Below are 20312 nucleotides of genomic sequence, written 5' to 3' on the forward strand. Positions count from 1 at the left end.
ATTAGCATTTTTCCAAATGGTGAGAATCAATGTCTTTAGTTTTATTTGTTAGGATTATTTGTGGCTATTTCACCTGAAGACATGGGAATGGATTAGATATTCCCCTATGGCACTGGGGATTAAAAAAAGATGTATGGGAGCAACTTTTAAAAATTAACAGTTTTATATTGTAATACACAATATTTAGAGTCTCTATTTTCTCTGAGACCTTTCACTTTCCTGGCCATCAGTGAATGGAAGTTGCTAACTTTGAGCCAAACAGGATCAAGGAAAATGGAATCAGGATTCAATATGAATTATTACCTCTTGAACTGGAAAGACATGTAAACACGAGAGATGAGGCTGAAAATTTGGTTCAGCCATTCTGTGCCATGAGCACAAAAAAATCCATCTGCAATATGCGAAAAAGAGGGAAGTAAAATTTAGAGAAGAAGAGAGAAGAGGTAACGCGTGGCTTCAGGGAGAGAAGCAGACTTGGGTCTTGGTGTCAGCAGAGTTCCTGGATGTAGTTTTTTTGATAACCAGCTGCTTTTCTTGCCCTCAGATTTTTTGAGATATTCTTATATCCTTGCAATAAACCACCCTTTCTTGCTTATGCGACTCTGAGTAAATTTCTGTCCTTGCTGATCTGAAACGTTACTGTGCACAACAACTATAGAGCAGCCTTCAGAGCAGTTGGAGAGTCTTGGAACCATTCCCAGGGTTGTGGTTAGTGGTGTCTGAAGCACCTGAAGGGGTTCTTTACAGGAGACAGGTCTTGAATATAGGCTAGCAGTTGAGTCTAATGCACTTCAACAACTTGCCACCACCACATTGCACTTTTGATCCTGTGCATTCCAAGTCATAAGAAATTGTAAGAAATGTGAGTATACACTGAATTCAATGCTAAATGATTTTATTGAAACTTAAAGAAAGCAAACATAACTAGTAGAGAAAAATTTCAGAATGACATGGTAAAAACCACTAGAGCCCATATTTTTTCTGCACAGCATATTCAGATGACTAAATCCATAGTGGCTTTAAAAAATTGTTTAGTTCTCCACCGTGTCTCCACAGAAGGAAATGTCCACAATCCATAGTATACTGGTCGTGTAGCATGTTCCTGAGTAAAAAAACAGGCTTGCCTCTAATAAAGAGAAAAGAAGAAGCCTATATTAATGTCTATTTAAGGACTCTTTTCTTGGAGGGGATTGGGGGAGTAGGGGTTTCCAAACTAGCTATGTGCTAATGTCAAGGTTTATCTACTTGTTGTGATGAAATCAATCAATTCAGAGATCTGGAAAATTGCCATTAAGTTAGGTCCCTAGGTAGACACTTTGTTTGTGTGCAGCTGTTCTTTGAATGTCCAGAAATTAAGTGATTGTCTGAGCTATAGATAGTTAATAGATTCTATTAGCATTCTTCTTTCATTTAGCCATTCATGCATTCTTTTGAATATGACTCGAGTCTACTCTTGATTCACACTTAAAAGGCAGTGTTCCATCACATTTAAGAGCACAGAATCCACAGCCAAAATGCTTGGAATTGACCCAGGCAAGGATTTTGTGACCTCTCTGTACCTCAGTTTCCTCATCCATAAAGTAGGATTAAAATAGAACCTATAAGATTGCTGTGAAGAACCAACTGAGTTAACGCACTTAAAGCACATAGAACAGTACCTGGCACAGAGCAAGCACTGCACAAATGTTGGCCTTGATGACCATCCCTGCATCACTGGTGCCCACTATGGACACGCGCGAGGATAGTCTGACAATCCTACCAGCACTAACTTGGGGTGCACAGTAGGGATGCTACTCACCTTGCATCTCCTCAGCCATGTATGTTGGAATCCCACGACACATGTTTGCAATGTTTTTTCCGAACTTGCTCAGGTCATCGACTTTGTTTGGGTTGACTGAGTACATCAGGCCCTTGGGAGGTGGTCCTCCTGGTCCCTTACCCTGAAGCTGAGTGTGGAAAAGAGAGGTAGAAAGGAAGAATGGGAGAGAATGAATGCCAAGCCCAGTGGTTTGTTGACCTGAGGGGTATACGAGGCCAACAGTGAGTGTTGCTCAGCTAAATTTTTCCATAATCAAGATGAAGAAGAGCCATTTCTAGCTTATTCTGTATATCTTAGCATTTCTAAGTGTCCTAAGGGATTTAGCTGGTTTGAAACCTCAGCTTCTCATAAACACAGAAGTCTGAGGCTTAATTTATTCTGCAACTTGGACCTCATTTGGTCATCATAGATTCCTTGGATTAGACTATGTAATAATCATCTTCTGAGAATGCAGTTTATTTATTTTCTCTACCTTGTCAATGAAAGGTACCCATTTATCAGTTATAGGAATATGAACTCAGGCAAATATTTTAAAACATTATGGATCTCTTCTTTCCACTCACCTGGATTAGTATGGCCAGACAAAATATACAATACCCAGTTACATTTGAATTTCAGATAAACAATGGATCTTTTTTTAGTATATCCCAAATATTGCATAGGATATATTATACTAAAAAGACCTGCTGCTTACCTAAAATTCAAACCTAACTGGATATCTTCTATTTTCATTTGCTAAATCTAATAACCCTAACTAACTCTTGCAGAAAAATGTCCTTGGCAAAGTACTGAGGCTCCTATTGGTGTGACCAGAGCTTTGCTCCTCTAACAGTCAAGGTTTCAAGTGCTTTGCTCAGTGGTTGTAGAGGTAGGTGTGAGCCACAGCATTTGATGTGGCAGTAGTTGCCTTCCCTCAGGCAATCACCAATAACTTCCCCCTTTGTGCTGCACACTACAAGATACTGTAGTCAAGAGGGAATGACTGTGATCTTCTCGTTATTTACTGAAGGACGTAAAACCTCTCCCCTCACCAAAAATAAAAAGCCTTTTATTTTTACCTTCTTTTCCTTGACCAGTGCATCAAGGGATTGAATGGAGGGCATGACTTCCTTGTTCATTTTGTGCACAATGCATGTCTTCTTTTGAAAGAGTCTGGTTGCAGCAAAGCCCTGTTAAAGTAGAAGGCAAATAGTGAGGCATGTGTTCTCCAAGGAGCTATTCTTATCAGAAGTCAGTTCCACCTGCAGAGAGAAATGGGAACTCCAAGATCGTGATGAGCTGGGATAAGAGCACTGGATGGGGCACTGCTTGGCAATCATATCTATTGCTGACATTTGTGAGGACAGACTGCAATTCTTCGAGGGCAGAGACTGAGCATCTAACTGGTTTGCTTTATTTTCAGGTTCCAGCATGATAAAAACCCCTCTATATAAGTCTGTTTTACTGAAATAGACTTTAAAAGCTATCATGTTTTAGTCTCCTTTGATCCTCACATTTCAAGAAGACAGATAAGACAAAAATTATTTTTCCAATTGACCAGATAAAATTGAAACAATAAAGAGTTTGCTATTTAAAAGTATAACGTTTGTTAAATATATAGCTGATAATTCCAGAGTTGGGTCTCCTAACTAGTGCTAAGTGTTCCTTTCTTTGCTCCTCTCTTTCTTTGCTCCTCTCTTTCTTTGCTTCTCTTTTCCTTTCCTTCTCTCTTTCTTTCCTTCTCTCTTTCTCTCTCTTTCTTTTTTCTTTCTTTCTTTCTTCTTTCTTTCTTTCTTTCTTTCCTTCCTTCCTTCCTTCCTTCCTTCCTTCCTTCCTTCCTTCCTTCTTTCTTTCCTTCCTTCTTTCTTTCTTTCTTCTTTCCTCTCTTACCAATTAATATTGTCATTTACATTTCCCGAGTTTTAGGTGAAATGTCAATTTCAATCTCTTTAGAAGGTCGTAAAACCTCCTTTGAAAACAAAGTGAGATAGTCTAAGCTTTGGAAGCAGTAATGTTGTATAAGTCTTTCAGCATTATTGAGGGTATCTGCAGGCAAGGCAAAAGGATGTTCATATTTGTTGTATATACCCACAATCCCTTGAACATAGTGTTTGTTGGTTTGAATTTTAACTGATCATGCAACACTTATTAACAGTAGTTATCTCTAGGGAACAAAATTGGATGAGCAAAATGGGCACCTTTACTTATAACTGTATGCTATGTGTAATTAGAATTTATTTTTAATTTATTTATGGTTAACATGCACATTTTTTGTTAAAAAGAAATCGTATTTTTAAACAATAAGGTGAAAATTGCACGTTGGCTACCTACATTTCCATAATCCCAGATGGAATTCCAGGAGTCCCAACCGTTGTTATTGTCAACATTGGCCACATTGTGTTCATTGTTGATACTCACTGACTGCTGCCCACTTCCAGCATTGTTGTTGTCATCATTGACGTTGATATTCTGAAGTTTATAAGAGATTGAGAGTGATTTAATACCACATTTCCTTGCAAATGCATCTTGGTAGCAAACTTGAAAAGGTGAGACTTACATAGTTAGCAAGGGCAGGAGCTAGAAAGACTCCAAGAAGTCCAGCAAAGACAATCTGAAATCACAAATAACATTGGTCTCCTGTTACATGGCAAAATGATGTCTTCTTTCTTCCTCTATCCAAGCTTATAAAAAGTATTCACTAATTTTACCAATGTGTTCAGTTCTAGTTCAATGTGTTTTTTTCTTCTCTTACCTTGCATTTTTTAACCATAAAGGTTTTAACGATAATGTGAAATTGCTGATTAATTATAAGTAATTATATTAATGTGATATATAGTTTTAGAATTTTTAGTGTAGGCCTTATGAAACGCTGGAAAAATTGATGAAGAAGGGAAGTTGAGAGCCAGGAAAGCTGCTTTCATCTCATTGCCATCCAGTACTGAGGAAGAAAATGTAATTTTCAAGTAGTGATAAATCAAATCCCTTTTAAAGTAAAACCCAGAATGTACCATCTTGTTTCTCTTCAGTTTAATAAGTGGTATCATAAAGATGACTTTGCTAAGATAATACTTCTGGAAATGTCAGAATAGAGTTTAAAATGTTTTAAGATTTGTCAAAATATTAACTTTATAATAAAACATATACTTGGCAAATGAATTTCCTATAAATTATCATTGGTCAGAATGCTGTTTTGTTGAATTATATTATGTAATATAAACCATAGGTGTTATTAGAAAGTAGAGAACTGCCTTTCTTATTTAGAGCTTTCAAGGACTTGCTATAAATGATTATTTTTTAAATGCTTTATAAATCTTCATGATTTTTCTATTTTGGATAAACTCAGCTATAGTTAATGACAGAGCATCCTACCTTGAGTAGATATTTGGATTACTTAAATCTAGTAAAAGAAGAAAGTTATACTTCTTCGAGCATTAAGAGACAGGAGTAAAGATTCACTTTTAAGTTATTGAAAATATGTGTATCCTCCTAAATATTAACAAAAATGATTTGGGATAACTGACATGGCTTGGTTATTCAGCTTAAATTTGTACTGTGGCTTATGTTACACAGGTTGTTGATGTTCACCTCTCACTCACTTGTTTCTAATTGTTTTATAAGGTTTAAAATTCTCTCTTTAGAGAAATTCAGAAAATTCACCTGGCATGTATTTTGACCTCCTAGGTAACATATTTGTATCAGTATTGAATTTTGGTCAGTGCTCCAATATAAGAAAGTTACTGTTTTAAAATAAAGCAAACTATCTTATTTTCCTTGGAAAAAAAAAGAAGTTTTACAATAAATAGCATAGTATAAATGAATACTATGGTTTGAAATGGCCATAAGTGCTAAAAATCACATCTGAAAATGATTTCAGTTAATTTTCCTATTTAACTTGGGATGTTTTCTTCCTAATAGAAATAATCTTTTTATTAAAAAAAACTTTCCAAAGCAATGGATTAGTAGGCAGTTTGGATGCCAATGATGAGAAAGCAAGGATAGAGTGTCTGGCTGGCAAGAGTGATCAGCAGAGGCGATGTCACTAGCAGTGTCCCAGGATACTTGGTTTAATTATTTATCACAGGGTCCCTGACATTGGTTTTCAGAGCACAGAGCTTTATGCAGGGTGCCTCATTCTGGGTACCTAGTCTCATTTCCTTTGCCTGGGACAAAATAGTTTTGAGAACTGCTCTAGAGATTCAAGGTAACTTTAAAAAAAAAATTAAATTTTTCTCCCAATAGCTTAAAAAGGAGTTAAAAATTAGTCTCCTAAAAAGTCAGAGGTAGAAGAAATTTTAGAGAACACCTAGTACAATGCAATCATTTTACAGATAAGGTAACTGAGCTTCAGGGGTTAAGTGAGTTGGCCAAACTTATACCTCTTGTTTACAGCAGAACTAGGAGAGAAATCAAATCTAACCTGTGTCTGGAGCTCCCTCTGACCCTTTTAAACTTTGCTGCTATTAAGAGGACCTAGTTCTAGGTAATCATTTTACATTTGCAGCCCCATTATAAAGTAGAGTCTGCCGTAACGTTTTCCAGTGTGTAGTATGTCGAAACATGAAAATAGTCATCTGATTCTAGCCTGTTTGCATCGTGTTGTGAGAAACCCGGCACTACTAGTTACTTTGGCAGGGTTTCTCGGTCCACCTCCTCCTAGACTCTCAGGCTTCTGTCTGGAACCACAGGAGAGATGCTGTGGTGGCTTCATCTTTCAGATGCTTTCTTAAATAAATGGCCATGCTAGAGCCCAAGGCAAATCTTTCTTTCTTGGAGACCCATTTTACTGTAACAAATGTGATAAGAAGTCTATCTCAGCCACTTATTTTGATAATAAGCTTTTCATCTTTCCTGAACATGCTCAGGAATTTTGGTAAATAAAAGGAGGAATTCAAGAATGAGGGATGATCGGCACTTTCTAGGGCGTAGGAACTGCTTACCCTGCATGGAGACCGGAATCAGGTGATGTGGAAAGTCATTTTGTTAAAAATAGGTCAGTGTGAGGTGCTCAGACAGCTGTCTAATCTCAGCACAATTATCCTTCTCTATAGAGATGCTTATAAATGCCATGATTATATAAATAGAAAAAAGATTTTTTTTCATTATTTCTTCTTCTAAAAAAAAGGGATACATGTGCAGAACGTGCAGGTTTGTTACACAGGTATATGTGTGCTATGGTGGTTTGCTGCCCCTATTGACCTGTCCTCTAAGTTCCCTCCCCTCACTCTCCACCCCCCAACAGGACCTGGTGTGTGTTGTTCCCCTCTCTGTGTCCATGTGTTTGAAGAGAGAATTTTTTTAAAACAAATTTTCCATGATGGGGCCATAAGAAGCAGACCTCCTAAATCTCAGAATATTGACAGTCTCCAACCATTTGGTGGTAAATTCAAAAGGAAAAATCTACTCACTGTGAACTTCATCTTGTCTTCACGAAAGCAGTGGACAGAGGAGTAGGCAAGCATGGACCTGAATGAGAAGACTTCTCATATTTGTACTTAACCAGGTTGACTCAAACTAGGTGTTATCAGGTGGGGTCAAAGACTTACCTTCCTCAATTTCTCCTGTCTGTGCCATGAGCCAGTGTACCAGGAAACCTTTCAGAATATCTGCGTGCTTAGCAAGGAACTTTCACATGGAGTTGACCTGACTCATCACTTGTTGAAGCTGAAGGTATCACAACAAACTCAATATGATTTATGATAACTTCTCACCCAGTCAAAGCTGTGGGTGTGAGTATTTTACACGCTAACATTGCTCAGATTCAGAAAAAGAATAATCCCTAAAATCAAACAAAATCACAGCTGAAAAGCCACGTGTATACTAGGCCTTCCAGATAGCAGCTCCTATAGGAATGTAGGAATGGTTTCCACTTCTTAACTTTTATCTGAGCCCATGGCAATGGTTTTGCTTAGACTAAACATGTTTTGTGAGCAACTCCCACCAAACCTATCCCTTTTCTGCAATGTTGAGCTCACTTAATGATAGCACCATATATCTGGTACAGCCCTTTCTTCTCAGTCTCACATCCAGTTAGTTACTGTCATTTTATCTCTGAAATGCCTCTCAACTCTGACCTTGCCCACAGCTCCCCTCACCTGGACTTTCACAACAGTCATGCAATTGATCACTCTGGTCACCAGTTTCTTATATTCCAATGCATTTTCTTCATTAACCCTGAGGTTGTCTTTCTGAAGTGCATAGATAGACATGACTCTATCATGCTTGGAAATTTCACTGGCAGCCTACAGAAAATGCAAAGTCATTGGAATGGCATCCAGGGTCCTACGTAATAAGATTTCCAAAGGCTTCCCATCTGCCACTTTATGCTATGTACCTACATTCTAGCTCCACCAGCGTTCCCACCATTCCTGGAAAAGTCAAGATGAGTATGTCTCCATGCCTTTGTACATGCTGTTGTTTTATCTTGGAGGGCCACCCGCTAGCCTCTCGCTTGGTAGACTCCTGTTCATTGTTCAAGGCTCAGCTCAAATATCACTGCCTCCATCACGTCTCCCCCATCTGCTAGATAGAACTTTCCTAGTGTTTGTTTTTTCCTTCTGGGAACTATAAAAGCAATATCTTTTCATTTGCTTCTAGATAATTTAGTTTTCAGAAGTTACATTAAAATAATAAAAAATACTTTCATCAAAAGCAGAGAGTAGAAACTATCAATTAGGCAGATAAGTAAAAGCTCAAAACAGGTTTGGAGGTGAGTTGGTTTTAATTTTTTTCCTGCTTTTTCCTATACAGTGAAGCTAGTAAATTAAATTTGCCAAAGAGGAAAACTGTATTTCATTAACTACCAATCTATAAATTTTCCCTTTGGAAACTTCGTGCCCACAATTTTCCTCCTGTGCATGGATTGAAATCATAAGATGGGATCACATGGTTATAAAGCTTGATTTGCTATCAACATCTCTTCAAAACTGTTGGTAGGAGTGGATTAGAACAGCTGCAGTATTACTGGATATTTTTTAATGTGTCCACTGATTTCTTTCAAACTCACTCTTTATCCACAGAAGGTAATAAGCCTGGAGTAAGGGGCAGACATGTGTGAAGAGGCCTTCATCTGCTTTAGGAAACTTCATGTCACTGAGAAGTCAATGAGTGGGTAGCATGGTCTCTACGTTTCAACTCAGCCACCAGTAGTCATCTTGGTACACAGGTGCAGTGCCAAGCACATATTTTGCATGTCATACCAAGGACAAGGGCCTGAGGTTCTGCAGTGGACCTGTGAAATGCTGGTCTGGAAGATGTTCCACGACAGACAGACAGACAGACAGACAGACAGATAGATACATACATACATACGTACATTCATACACACATATACACACATAGATACACACACATACATAGATACATAGGTAGAGTTCAGGGTCCAATAATCCCCCCTTTAGAGACTGACAATTCACATTCACACATGAAATGGGCTAAGAAATTTATAGGGGAAACATCTCTGTTTCATCCAGGTTCTTCTCATCTTAGTTGACTACAGAACCTGATCGTTTTCCCTTTTTCTTTTATTTATTTGTCCTAACATCTCATAACAACTCTGGGGACCCCTGCCTTAGTGAAAAAATTGTGCCACCTCTGAGGATGCGCTGTGGATTTGAAAACCCATTTGGGGAGCTACTGGATGAAGCTGGGAGCCAGGAGACCTAGATTCTATTTTCCCATCTTTCAATGAGTCATTTGTTTTTTTGCTTTAGGCCTTAGGTTTCTTGTGGGTAAAAGAGAAGAAATTCCTCCTTTATACAATATTTGTTACTTCAATGGCTCTACAACCAGAAAAACCTCTTTTTCTGTACTTTCTGTGGTGTGGGAGGTTGGGGGAGAGGGAGTGTGGGGGTCAAGGTGGGGATCAACCCTCACCTCAATCCTGGTCTCATCCAAGGCCAAAAGTCCTAATGAAGCACGAGCAAGACTTTTGCCCCGAGAACTGTGTTTTATGTTTCATTCTTCCCTTGAAGAAGAATGTCTTCCCAGGAAGACAGAACATACCAATGTTTTTGGTCACCTCCATAGAATCTAAAATATGCAGACACGTATATGGTGCTCAGTAGGCCCCTTGTAAAAATTTTACTTGCGTAAAGGAGATGTTAAGCTACAGGATAAAAAGTGCGTTATATTTAGTCATTTCTGGTTTTGGTGCCAGCCTGAGAGGGGCTGCCCTACACTGGCTGTGATGACACATTGAGGGAGTCTCAGTTGATGGTGTGACCTCTGTGGCTTGGGGTTAGTGTGGAACAAATCAGCCCATGGGTAAATAGAGCCTGCCCTGCCTACAGAGATTGATGCTGGGCCATGCCAAGAAACAAGCCTCTATCGTCATCTTATCTCACAATGCACACACACCCAAGGCTTCATTCTACTCCACACCCTGTGTTGTGCTCAGTGGAAACTCCCTCCGTGTGGAGCAGACGGGATGCATCCCATGTGCAATATGCTCCTGTGTGCAACTGGAGGGAGGCCTGCGAAGGACTAAACTGCTCATTTAAAGATGTCAATCAGATCCCAAATGGTTGGAACCAAAGTGCTTTCCCACAGAAATCAGACTTTTCACATTCCTTCTTGTTCTCTGAGTGGAAGGGAATGTTTGCCTATAGGGTACATTTTAATCATTGAATATTCTCATTCAAGATTCCGTCTCTGTACAGACCTGTTAATGGGCTGACCTAGTGGTTATTAATACCTATGAAGCCCTTAGTAACCTTGGCTTCCTTTTCATTCTTGCTCTCCATTTTCTGATAGTTAGGACTCAACTGGCCTTAGTCCATTTGCCTGCAAATGATAATTTATTTGTTTGAGTGTGGAAGTCCCTTCATGCAGACTTTATTTCAGTCTCCTTGCCTTTACTTTTGTCTTTCTGAGCAAACTGCACACCAGTCTGATGGTCCTTTTGATGGTCCCCAGTCAAGTGGTTCGTTATGAGGTCTGAATACATACACTTCGCTGTGGAGAAATTTCTGCCCCTCTCTGGTCTTGATTTCCCAGCCTGTAGCTAAGACTCTCATGATGGTTCCGGTGACTACAGCCTTGGTGCTTGCAGCAGTGACACACCCTTATCAAAGCCTCCATATGTACTTATGGCTAGGAATGACATGTCTAAAAAATAGCGATAGAAACATGTAAAATAACGTTTTAATAGTTATTGCTAGAGGAGCTTCAAGTTCCAGAAAATCCAAACTTAATACATAATTATTTTTATATAGGGGAGAAATTCTTTTCGAGTTACAGCAGAGTGGAGGGAGCACTTTGCATTACTGAGCAGATATTTTTGTTGTTTCCTCTGGGACCGTTGCCTTCCAAAATACATATAACTCTGGCTTTCTCTGGCTATTTGTATGTCTGTTCAATTGCGTTTGCCAAACCTTCTGGATCCCCTCAGGGGCAGGCAGTGATATATTATGCCTAAGATTAGTTGTTACCTTGAGTGATAGAGTAATATAAATGGGGTTTGGAAAAATCTTGCTAAAAGAAGATCTCCTGAGTAATTGCATCATGTGTATGAAATATATGAAAGTAGAAGTAGAGACAACGCTGACCAATAACTTCATGTTTATCATCGTGAAGGACAATCAAGCCTGGTTAAACAATTCGTTCTGAAAAAGATTTAAAGAAAGTATGCCCATATGAGGAATAGAAATCATAAAGTGATAGCAACATGTTGCTTTATAATTACGTCCTGGCTAATCCAGAAATAATAACACTATACTTTGTTCAGTGTTCATATTGAAGCGGTTTAGAGATAATGTTGTAAAAGCACTCATACTGATGGTGTGTTCATTAAATAACAGCAATCAGGCTGGGAAATGACTAAACTGCTTATTAAAAGATGAGAATAAGATCCCAAATGGTTGGAACCAAAGTGCTAGCGCTGGCAGAGCAGTGCCTAGAGCCAGGGCCTTGCGAGGACCCCAGGCCGCCACACCATGGCTTCCCTGGCAGAAGAGGCCAAAGTAAAGGACTTGCCCTAAGGCCAGTGAACAATGAAGCACAGTTTTGTAAATCATCAAGTTTTCTGTAGGGTGACTGGTCAGAATTGGTTTCCTTTTCTACGTCTTACATAGAACACAATACACACATATGCAATCTTTTCACTTCTGAAAGAACACATCTTCAGATGGTGACATTGGATCCTCAAGGGTGCCTCAGGGAATTTTGAGTTTCCATGTTTATTCAATTATGCTCTCTCCCTACCTACATTCCTAGTCTGTAATTCCTGGAAATGCTTAATAAAACGTATCCATCAGGATTCATTCTGGAGTGCGCTTTTCCTTCAGAGGTCCCACTGGATTTGAATAAAAACCTCTCATCCATGCCAGGAAAGTTCTATCATTTGCTTGCTCAGAAATGGGTCACTGGGCCTACAACCCCCTACTCATTTTCTCTTATTGAAAAATAGCCCGTTAATAGCAATGCATCATGCTGCAGCCAATGCCATGCCCCAATTAAGCACAAGTGCTACAGAAGATTTAAAGATGTAAAACAAACAATGTTCACACTCCAAGATCCTGAAATCTATACGAGAGGCAGGGCTGGCTTTATAGATGTGTGACTAGTGCAGTCGCAGAAGGCCCACACTTGGGTTTAGTGCTTTGCAGTTGCCACCTTGAAAATCCTCATACTTTTATTTTTGAATTTTTGTTTTCTAAGTGGAGTGAATGGGACAACGGAGCATTCCTTTCATCCTTTGCATTCTTCCTGCTTGGAGCTTTGGTTCACACGTCATCCTGCTATGCCCACCTCCCTGGATGGGCTCTTGATCACCACTCCTCTACTTCTCTCTACTGGTAGTACACGGCTAGAGGTACAGGAAGAGTTGAGGTCAGACACATATACCCAGATGCTGAGTTGCAGGGGCCACTTATGTTGCAAAAATCCCTATGCCCAAGGGAGTGTGTGACAATAAATAGCAAATCAAAAACACCATCACAAGTTGAGAGACAGAGATAACCTATGGATGAAAGGAAAAAGCTTTTTTTCCCTGCTATCTGAACAAGGAGTCCCACATTTTCATTTTGCATTGGGCATTGCAAATTGCATAGCTAGTCCTGATGGGAGGCAAGACACACACGTAGTATAGACACACCAAAGCAAGATGAGAGGAGGGTGAGGTTCTGAGAGGCTTTGACCTGTCCAAGGTTACATGGCAGGTAAGAATGGAGTGATTGCAGTCACATAACCCTGGAGCCTGTGCTCTTGCCTTTATGCCAAATAAGCAGTAGAGACAGACATTCAAAAGAATGTGCCATCTCTCAGCTGGAGTGGTTACAGAGGCTTCATGCAGCATATGGGCTTTTGCTGAGTCCTGTGGGATAGACTGACATAGACAAAGAGAGAGAGAGGGTCAGGCCACTCCAGCCTAGAGGAGCAGCAGAGCCAGGTGGTGTGAACTGGAGGTTCAGTAGTTGTGAGGAGACTGTTTTATGGCATTCTTAACACGCTCAGATTTGCTTTTAGGGTTGCTAAATATCTCATTTAATCACAGTAGATAGAGAAGAATTGACTCAGGATTATCTAACTTATCAAAAACCTACAATTTACTACACACTGAGATCAAGATATTACAGGGATTTAATCTTCACCAACTGACACTTGAAACTTCCCTTTCTCTTTGGCCCAGTACTTCCCTGCATGTCTGAAGGTTCTTTTCTCTTTTCCACACCCACACTTTTCAACAGCCTTGAGCTCCTCCCAGTAAATTAATATTTTAGGTAGCGGCCATGGGTGTTTCCCTAAAAACGTAGTCACTTAACTTTTTCATAATTGACACACCTTTCAATTTGATTTAGCTTTTTCATAAAGGACCATCAAGCACATATAAAGGAAAGTATATAAATAAGTATATACCTTTTAGAAATGTAAATACACTTTATTATTTAGAATTTCATGACTCACCTTGAAATAGAATGTGTATAGAGATGATATATGATGGAATCGCTGGATATCTATTAGGCTGTGATTTTCCTTCCTTCTTTCCCTCCTTCCTTCCTTCCTTCCTTCCTCTTTCTCTCTTTCTCTCTTTCTTTCGACAGAGTTTCACTCTTGTTGCCCAGGCTGGAGTGCAATGGCGCGATCTCGGCTCACTGCAACCTCGGCTTCCCGGGTTTAAACGATTCTCCTGCCTCAGCCTCCTGAGTAGCTGGGATAACAGGTGCCCACCGCAATGCCTGGCTAATTTTTTTGTATTTTTAGTAGAGACAGGGTTTCACCGTGTTGGCCAGGCTGGTCTCGAAATCCTGACCTCAGATGATCCACCCACCTTGGCCTCTCAGAGTGCTGGGCTGTGTAGTTTCTTGAGACAGAAACTGTTTTTCTGTCTCAAGAAACTCACACTACTTGTGTCCAGCACACTTCCTGCCCTCAAATGAAATTCTGATACAAAAAAGGTTGTACTAATGTTTGCCACTTTTCTCAAATCTGGAAGAGGCCAATTTCCCAGAAAACCCCTTTCTCTCTTCTTGGGTGGAAGCCAATATAGAAAAGAATTTAAACTTAAAACTGATTCCTCTTGGACCTATCATAGCATCAGTGGAGCTCAGCTTTTGTGACTTATCGCCAGCTTCTTCCCTCTTCCCTTCAGTGGCTGTTCAAATCCTTGCCAGATTATCCAAGTCCTCTCTATCACTCCGATCTTCAAGCTAACAGCCTATTGCATGGAGAAACTCAAAGGTATCAGGCTTCTTGAACTGTCATCCCTCCATCTTCCATCTTTGTCTTCACCCAAACTTCATTCCCTCTCATCTTGGAGGAATATGTTCTTAATACATCATTTCTAAGACCAACAGTTCTATCTCTGATTTTCATCTTTCTCCATCAAATAGCTGTCCTTTTTCTCAAACTTCAGTCTCTTCCTTTTTGATTTGCTCCCTCTTTTTGATTTGTATGGCCAAATTTTCTCAGTAGTAACAAAATAAAACAAAACATAAAAACTTTCCCTCAAGTCTATTTTCCTCACAAATGGAGACCTTATATCTCCCCTCCTCTTTAAATCCCTTAAAAGAATCACATACATTTTCTGATCCTATTTCCCCGCCTACCATCATGGCTCAACCCACGGCAATTGGGCTCCAGTATTCATGACACAAAAGTGAGGAAGACAAAGAGCCTAACTTCAAAATTGCTGACATGCCGCTATTTTTTCAGTACTTATCTAACTTCTTTGTACTTTTCGATCCTGCAATTCCTTTATTTTAAAAAATTATCTCCTTTCTTTACTTCTGTGACATTGCTTTCTCCCATTTGCACTTCAACTGCTCCTTCTACCATCTCAACATTTGCTTTCTTCTCTTTCATCTTTCCCTTCAATGTTGGCATTGGAGTCCATCCTTGGTCTTTTTTTCATCCTTCGCATTCTTCCTGTGTGACCTCCTCTATTCTAAATACTTGAGCCTCCCATATGAGATGGAAAAACAGGTCCAACCCTACTGAGCCTCAGGCTTTAGTTTGTTGCATACATTAGATGTATTTAATAATCATTTTTCAAAATCAGATAGACTCCAAACCAAATTATTTTCGTTACTTCTCAAACATGCTGTTTTTCTGTTATTTCTATTTATTTTAATGGCACTTTAATCTCTGAATCAATCAAAATAGATACCTCAGCTACTGTCAAATTGATTAACAATGGATAACTAGAGCCTTTAAATTCTTTTAAATATCTATTTTAAAAAACCATCTAAAACTCTTTTCTGAGCATAAAAGTAACTCATAAGAAATTGTGGAAAACATAAAAATAATCAAAGAATAATTCACACATATCATTCTACTACGCAGAAATAATCACTGTTAACTTTTTATCATATTTTAACAAAACTTATCTTGTGACTTCTTTGATTCATTTATTATTAGAAACGTGCTGTTCAGTCTTCAAATTTGGGAGGATTTTTCAATTATCTTCCTGTTATTGATTTGTAATATAAATTCATCATGATCTGAGAACACACTTTGTATGGTTTATATTCTTTTAAATTTGTTAATGTGGGTTTTGTGGCCTAGCATGTGATCTATCTCGGTAAGTGTTCCATGGAAGCTTGAGAAAAATGTATATTCTGCTGTTATTCAATGAAGTATTCTATAAATGTTGATTAGATACAATTTATTGATGATACTGTTTAGTTTAACAATACCCTTACTGCTTTTCTGCCTACTTGATTTATTAGTGCTTGGAAGAGGGGTATTGAAGTCTCCAGCTATAACAGTGGTTTGTCTATTTCTCTTTGCAGTTTTATCAGTTTTTAAAAAATAGACTTTAATTTTTAGAGCCATTTTAGGTTTATAGCAAAATTGATTGGAAGGTACAAAGATTTTCCAGCTCTATTAGTTTTCATCTCACGTATTTTGATGCTCTAGTGTTAGGTGCATACCCGTTAAGGATTGTTATATCTTCTGGGAGAACTAAATCCTTTATAATTATGTGATGCCTCTCTTTATCCCTGATAATTTTCTTTATTTTGAAGTTCACTTTGTCTAAAATTAATACAGGTGCTTCAGTTTTCTTTTGATTAGTGTTAGATGGTGTGTTTTCTCCGCTCATTTACTTTTAACCTCTCTGTGTCTTTATATTTAAAGTGAATTTCTTATAGACAACATATAGTTCGGTGTTATTTTTTATTTTATTATTATTATTTTTGAGATGGAGTTTTGCTCTTGTTGCCCAAGCTGGAGTGCAATGGCACGATCTTGGCTCACTGCAACCTCTGCCTCCTGGTTACAGACATGTGCCACCATGCCCAGCTAATTTTGTATTTTTTGTATTTTTAGTAGAGACAGGGTTGCTCCATGTTGGTGAGGCTGGTGCCGAACTCCTGACCTCAGGTGATCCACCCGCCTCGGCCTCCCAAAGTACTGGGATTACAGGCATGAGCCAGATTAACTCTGTCGCTTTCTATCTTTTACTTGGTGTATTTAGATCATTCACATCTAAAGTGATTCTTGATACAGTTGGATTACTATCTATCATGGCTGTAACTTCTCTGTTCATTCCATTTGTTTTTTGTTTCTGTTTTTCTTCCTCTCTTTTTTGCCTTCTCTGGTTTTAGCTAAGGATTTTATATGATTCCATTTTCTCTCCTCAATTATACCTTTTAAGAAGTTTCTTAGTGGTTGCTGATTTTGCAATGTGCATTCACAACTAATCTAGATCTACTTTCAAACATCACTATACTGCTTCATGGGTAGTACAGGTACCTTTTAACAGAGTACTTACAATTCCTCCCTCTTATCCTTTATAACATGCTGCCATTCATTTTACTTATTCATATGCTATAATCTCAAAATACAGTTACTGTTATTACTTTGAATAAATATTGATCAATTAGGAATAATAAAAATGAAAGATTTTATTTTACCTTCATGTATTTCTCCTCTGATGCTTTTTTTTCTTTATGCAGATCTGAGTTTCTTACCTATATCCTTTTCCTTCTGCCTAAAAAACTTCTTTTGATATTTCCTTAGAGGGCTGGTTTGCTGATGATAAATTTCTTCACTTTTTGCTTGTCTAAGAAAGTCTTTGTTTCTCCTTCATTTTTTTTTTTGCTGAATGTAAATTTTGCTGAATCAATCAGTGATTTTTTTCTTTTACCACTTTAAATATCTCACTCTAATGTCTCTGTGCTTGCATGATTTCTGAGACACATCCACTGTAATTTTATCCTTTTTCCTTTATTGGTATGGTGTTTTTTTGTTTTGTTTTTTGTTTTTGTTTTTGTTTTTTTCCTGGCTTCTTTCAAGATTCCTTTTTTGTCTTTGGGTTTTTTTTTTCCAGTTTGAATATGGTATGCCCAGGTGTAGATTTTTTTTAGTATTTATTCTGCTTAGTTTCATTAAACTTCCAGGATCTGTGGTTTGGTGTCTGTCATTGTATTTGGAATGTTCTTGGCTATTGTTAGTTAAATGGTTTCTTCTGCTCCTTTTTCTCTTTATTTCCCTTCTGCTATTTCAGTTATATATATTGTACACCTTTACAAAATGTCCCATAATTCTTAAATAACTGTTCATTTTTAAAATTTTTTCTTCTCTTTGTATTTCAATTTGAGAAGTTTCTATTGGCATACCTTCCAGTTCACTTATTCTTTCATCCTCCATGTCCAATCTATCAATGAACTCATCAAAGGCATTGTTCATTTCTGTTCCAGTGTTTTTGATTTCTGTTTTTTCCTTTGATTCTTTCTTAGAGTTGCCATCTCTCTGCTTACATTACCCATGTCCTCTTGCATGTTGTCTACTTTTTCCGTTCGTGCTCTTAGCATTGTAGTCATAGTTATTTTAAATTCCCTATTTGATAATTTCAACATCCTGCCATATATAAGTCTGGTTCTGTTGCTTGCTTTGTCTCTTCAGACAGTTTTTAAATTTTTTTGGCTTTTAGCATGACCTGTAATTTTTTATTGAAAGTTGGATATGACCTATCGGGTGATAGAAACTGAGGTGAATAGGCATTTTGCATGAGGTTTTATGTTAGTCTTGCTAGGAGTTGGATTGTGCTTACCATTGTGTATAGGTGACAAGAGCGTCACTCAGCATAATGCACTGAGATTCGTATGTGTCATGGCACATTTTAAAAATTGAGTTATTCCTTTTTTATTGTTAAGTAGTATCCTAATGTATAAATGTACCACAGTTCATTTGAAAGGCATTCGTGTTGTTTCCAGTTTTGGGTAATTACAGGGAAAGCCACTGAAAATATTCATGTACAGGCTCTAATGGGCCCATATATTTTCATTTCTCTTTGGTAAATACCTAAAAGTGGGATCGCTGGGTCATATGATAATTATATTTAATTTTATGATGAATTACCAAATTGTTTTCCAAAGTGGTTTACCATCTTGCATCCCCACCAGCAATGCATGATTATTCTAGTTGCTCTGCTCTTTGACAATGCTTGGACTTTTCAATTTTGTTTTGTTTTGTTTGCTTATTTGTTGTTTTAGTCATTCTAATTGGTGTATAGTGGCATCACATCATGGTTTTAGTTTGCATTTCCCTAATTACCAGTGATGCTGAGCATCTTTTTACGCACCTATTTCCCATCTGTATATCTTCTTTGGTAAACCATCTTTTCAAATCTTTGGCCTGTTTTTAAAATTGGAATGTATGTTTTCTTGTTATTGAATTTGGGAGTTACATATATATTCTAGATATAAATTCTTCATCAGATGTACATATCAGATATGTATTTTACAAGTATTTTTTTCCCAGTCTGCCTCTCATTTTTATATTTTTGACGGTCTTTGGAAGAGCAAACATTTTTACTTTACTGAGCTCCAATTTATTAATTTTCTATTTGTGAATTTTTAAGGATGATATTAACTCAAGGTATTTCATAGGTGTTCTTTCTTAGAGTGAGGACATTCCTTTCTACTTCTAGTTTTCTGAGAGTTATTATCACGAGCATATGTTGAATTTTGTCAAATGATTTGCTGCACCTATCAAGACGAACACATGGTTTTTCATTTTAATATACAATATATTAGATTATAGTAAGTCCTCACTTAACATCGTGAATAGGTTCGTGGAAACTGCAAGTTTAAGTGAAATGATGTATAAAAAAATCAGGCTGGGCACGGTGGCTCATGCCTGTAGTCCCAGCACTTTGAGAGGCTGAGGCAGGCGGATCACAAGGTCAGGAGAACGAGACCACCCTGGCTAACATGGTGAAACCCCGTCTCTACTAAAAATACAAAAAATTACCCAGGTGTGGTGGCACTTGCCTGTGGTCCCAGCTACTCAGGAGGCTGAGGCAGGGGAACTGCTTGAACCCAGGAGGTGGAGGTTGCAGTGAGCCAAGATCGTGCCATTGCACTCCAGCCTGGGCAACAAGAGCGTAACTCCATCTCAAAAAAAAAAAATCAATTTTACTATAGGATAATTGATATAAATGAGAGTTAAGTTCCTGAGGCCTATTTCTGGTCATAAAAACATCATCAAACTTCTAAATAAAGACCCAAAACATTTTTTATATTAAACATTGAAATAAATATGAGCTATACACACATTTAAGAAACATTCATAAAAACAAGTAAGATAATTGTTTTCCCAGGTTCTGGTGCATCAGCAAGTGAAGCTGGTGTAGTAGTAGTGGGTTAAATCAAGGAAGAGATTTTGCTAAGAGAAAATTATATAGAGTGCTTCTTGCCACCATACAGTATAAAACAAACAATAACAAATATAGTGGGATCACTGAGCACTGTTTATTGATATGCATTTATATGACTGGCATATACTTTATGAGTTTTTATTTGACAAACATTTGTATTCATTCCTTCATTTTCCAGCTGCTATTCTGGTTCAGGGTGGTAGGCATCTGGAGCCTATCCTGGAAGCTCAGAACATAAGGTAGGAACCCACCCTGGACAGGATGTCATCCCATTGCAAGGCACACTCACGCACACACTCACCCTCACTCATGTTGGGACCATGTAGACATGCCTATTCACTGAATGGGCACATGTCTGGGATGTGGGAGGAAACTGGAGTGCCTGGAAAAAACCCATACAGGCATGGGGAGGAC

At 38.2% G+C, this 20312-nt stretch overlaps 1 protein-coding gene across 2 annotated transcripts in view; it reads right to left on the reverse strand.

The window, feature by feature from the left end:
- Nucleotides 1-878: 878 nt before the first annotated feature.
- Nucleotides 879-20312, reverse strand: part of GKN1 (gastrokine-1) — a 44258-nt gene continuing 24824 nt past the window's right edge. Inside the window, exons 1-6 of one of the 2 annotated variants that reach the window (XM_003830924.6) lie at nt 7204-7257; nt 4356-4409; nt 4130-4267; nt 2878-2988; nt 1799-1946; nt 993-1126 (exon numbers count right to left, since the gene is read on the reverse strand). In XM_003830924.6, coding sequence (XP_003830972.1) covers nt 1032-1126; nt 1799-1946; nt 2878-2988; nt 4130-4267; nt 4356-4409; nt 7204-7257 — 600 coding nt within the window. In that variant the 3' untranslated portion in view covers nt 993-1031. Of the gene's footprint in view, nt 1127-1798; nt 1947-2877; nt 2989-4129; nt 4268-4355; nt 4410-7203; nt 7258-20312 lie in introns of those variants that run through there. The other variant, XM_063595071.1, reaches the window with a different exon arrangement.

The sequence above is a fragment of the Pan paniscus genome, chromosome 12 (genome assembly GCF_029289425.2).
Source record: "Pan paniscus chromosome 12, NHGRI_mPanPan1-v2.0_pri, whole genome shotgun sequence".
NCBI lineage: Eukaryota > Metazoa > Chordata > Mammalia > Primates > Hominidae > Pan > Pan paniscus.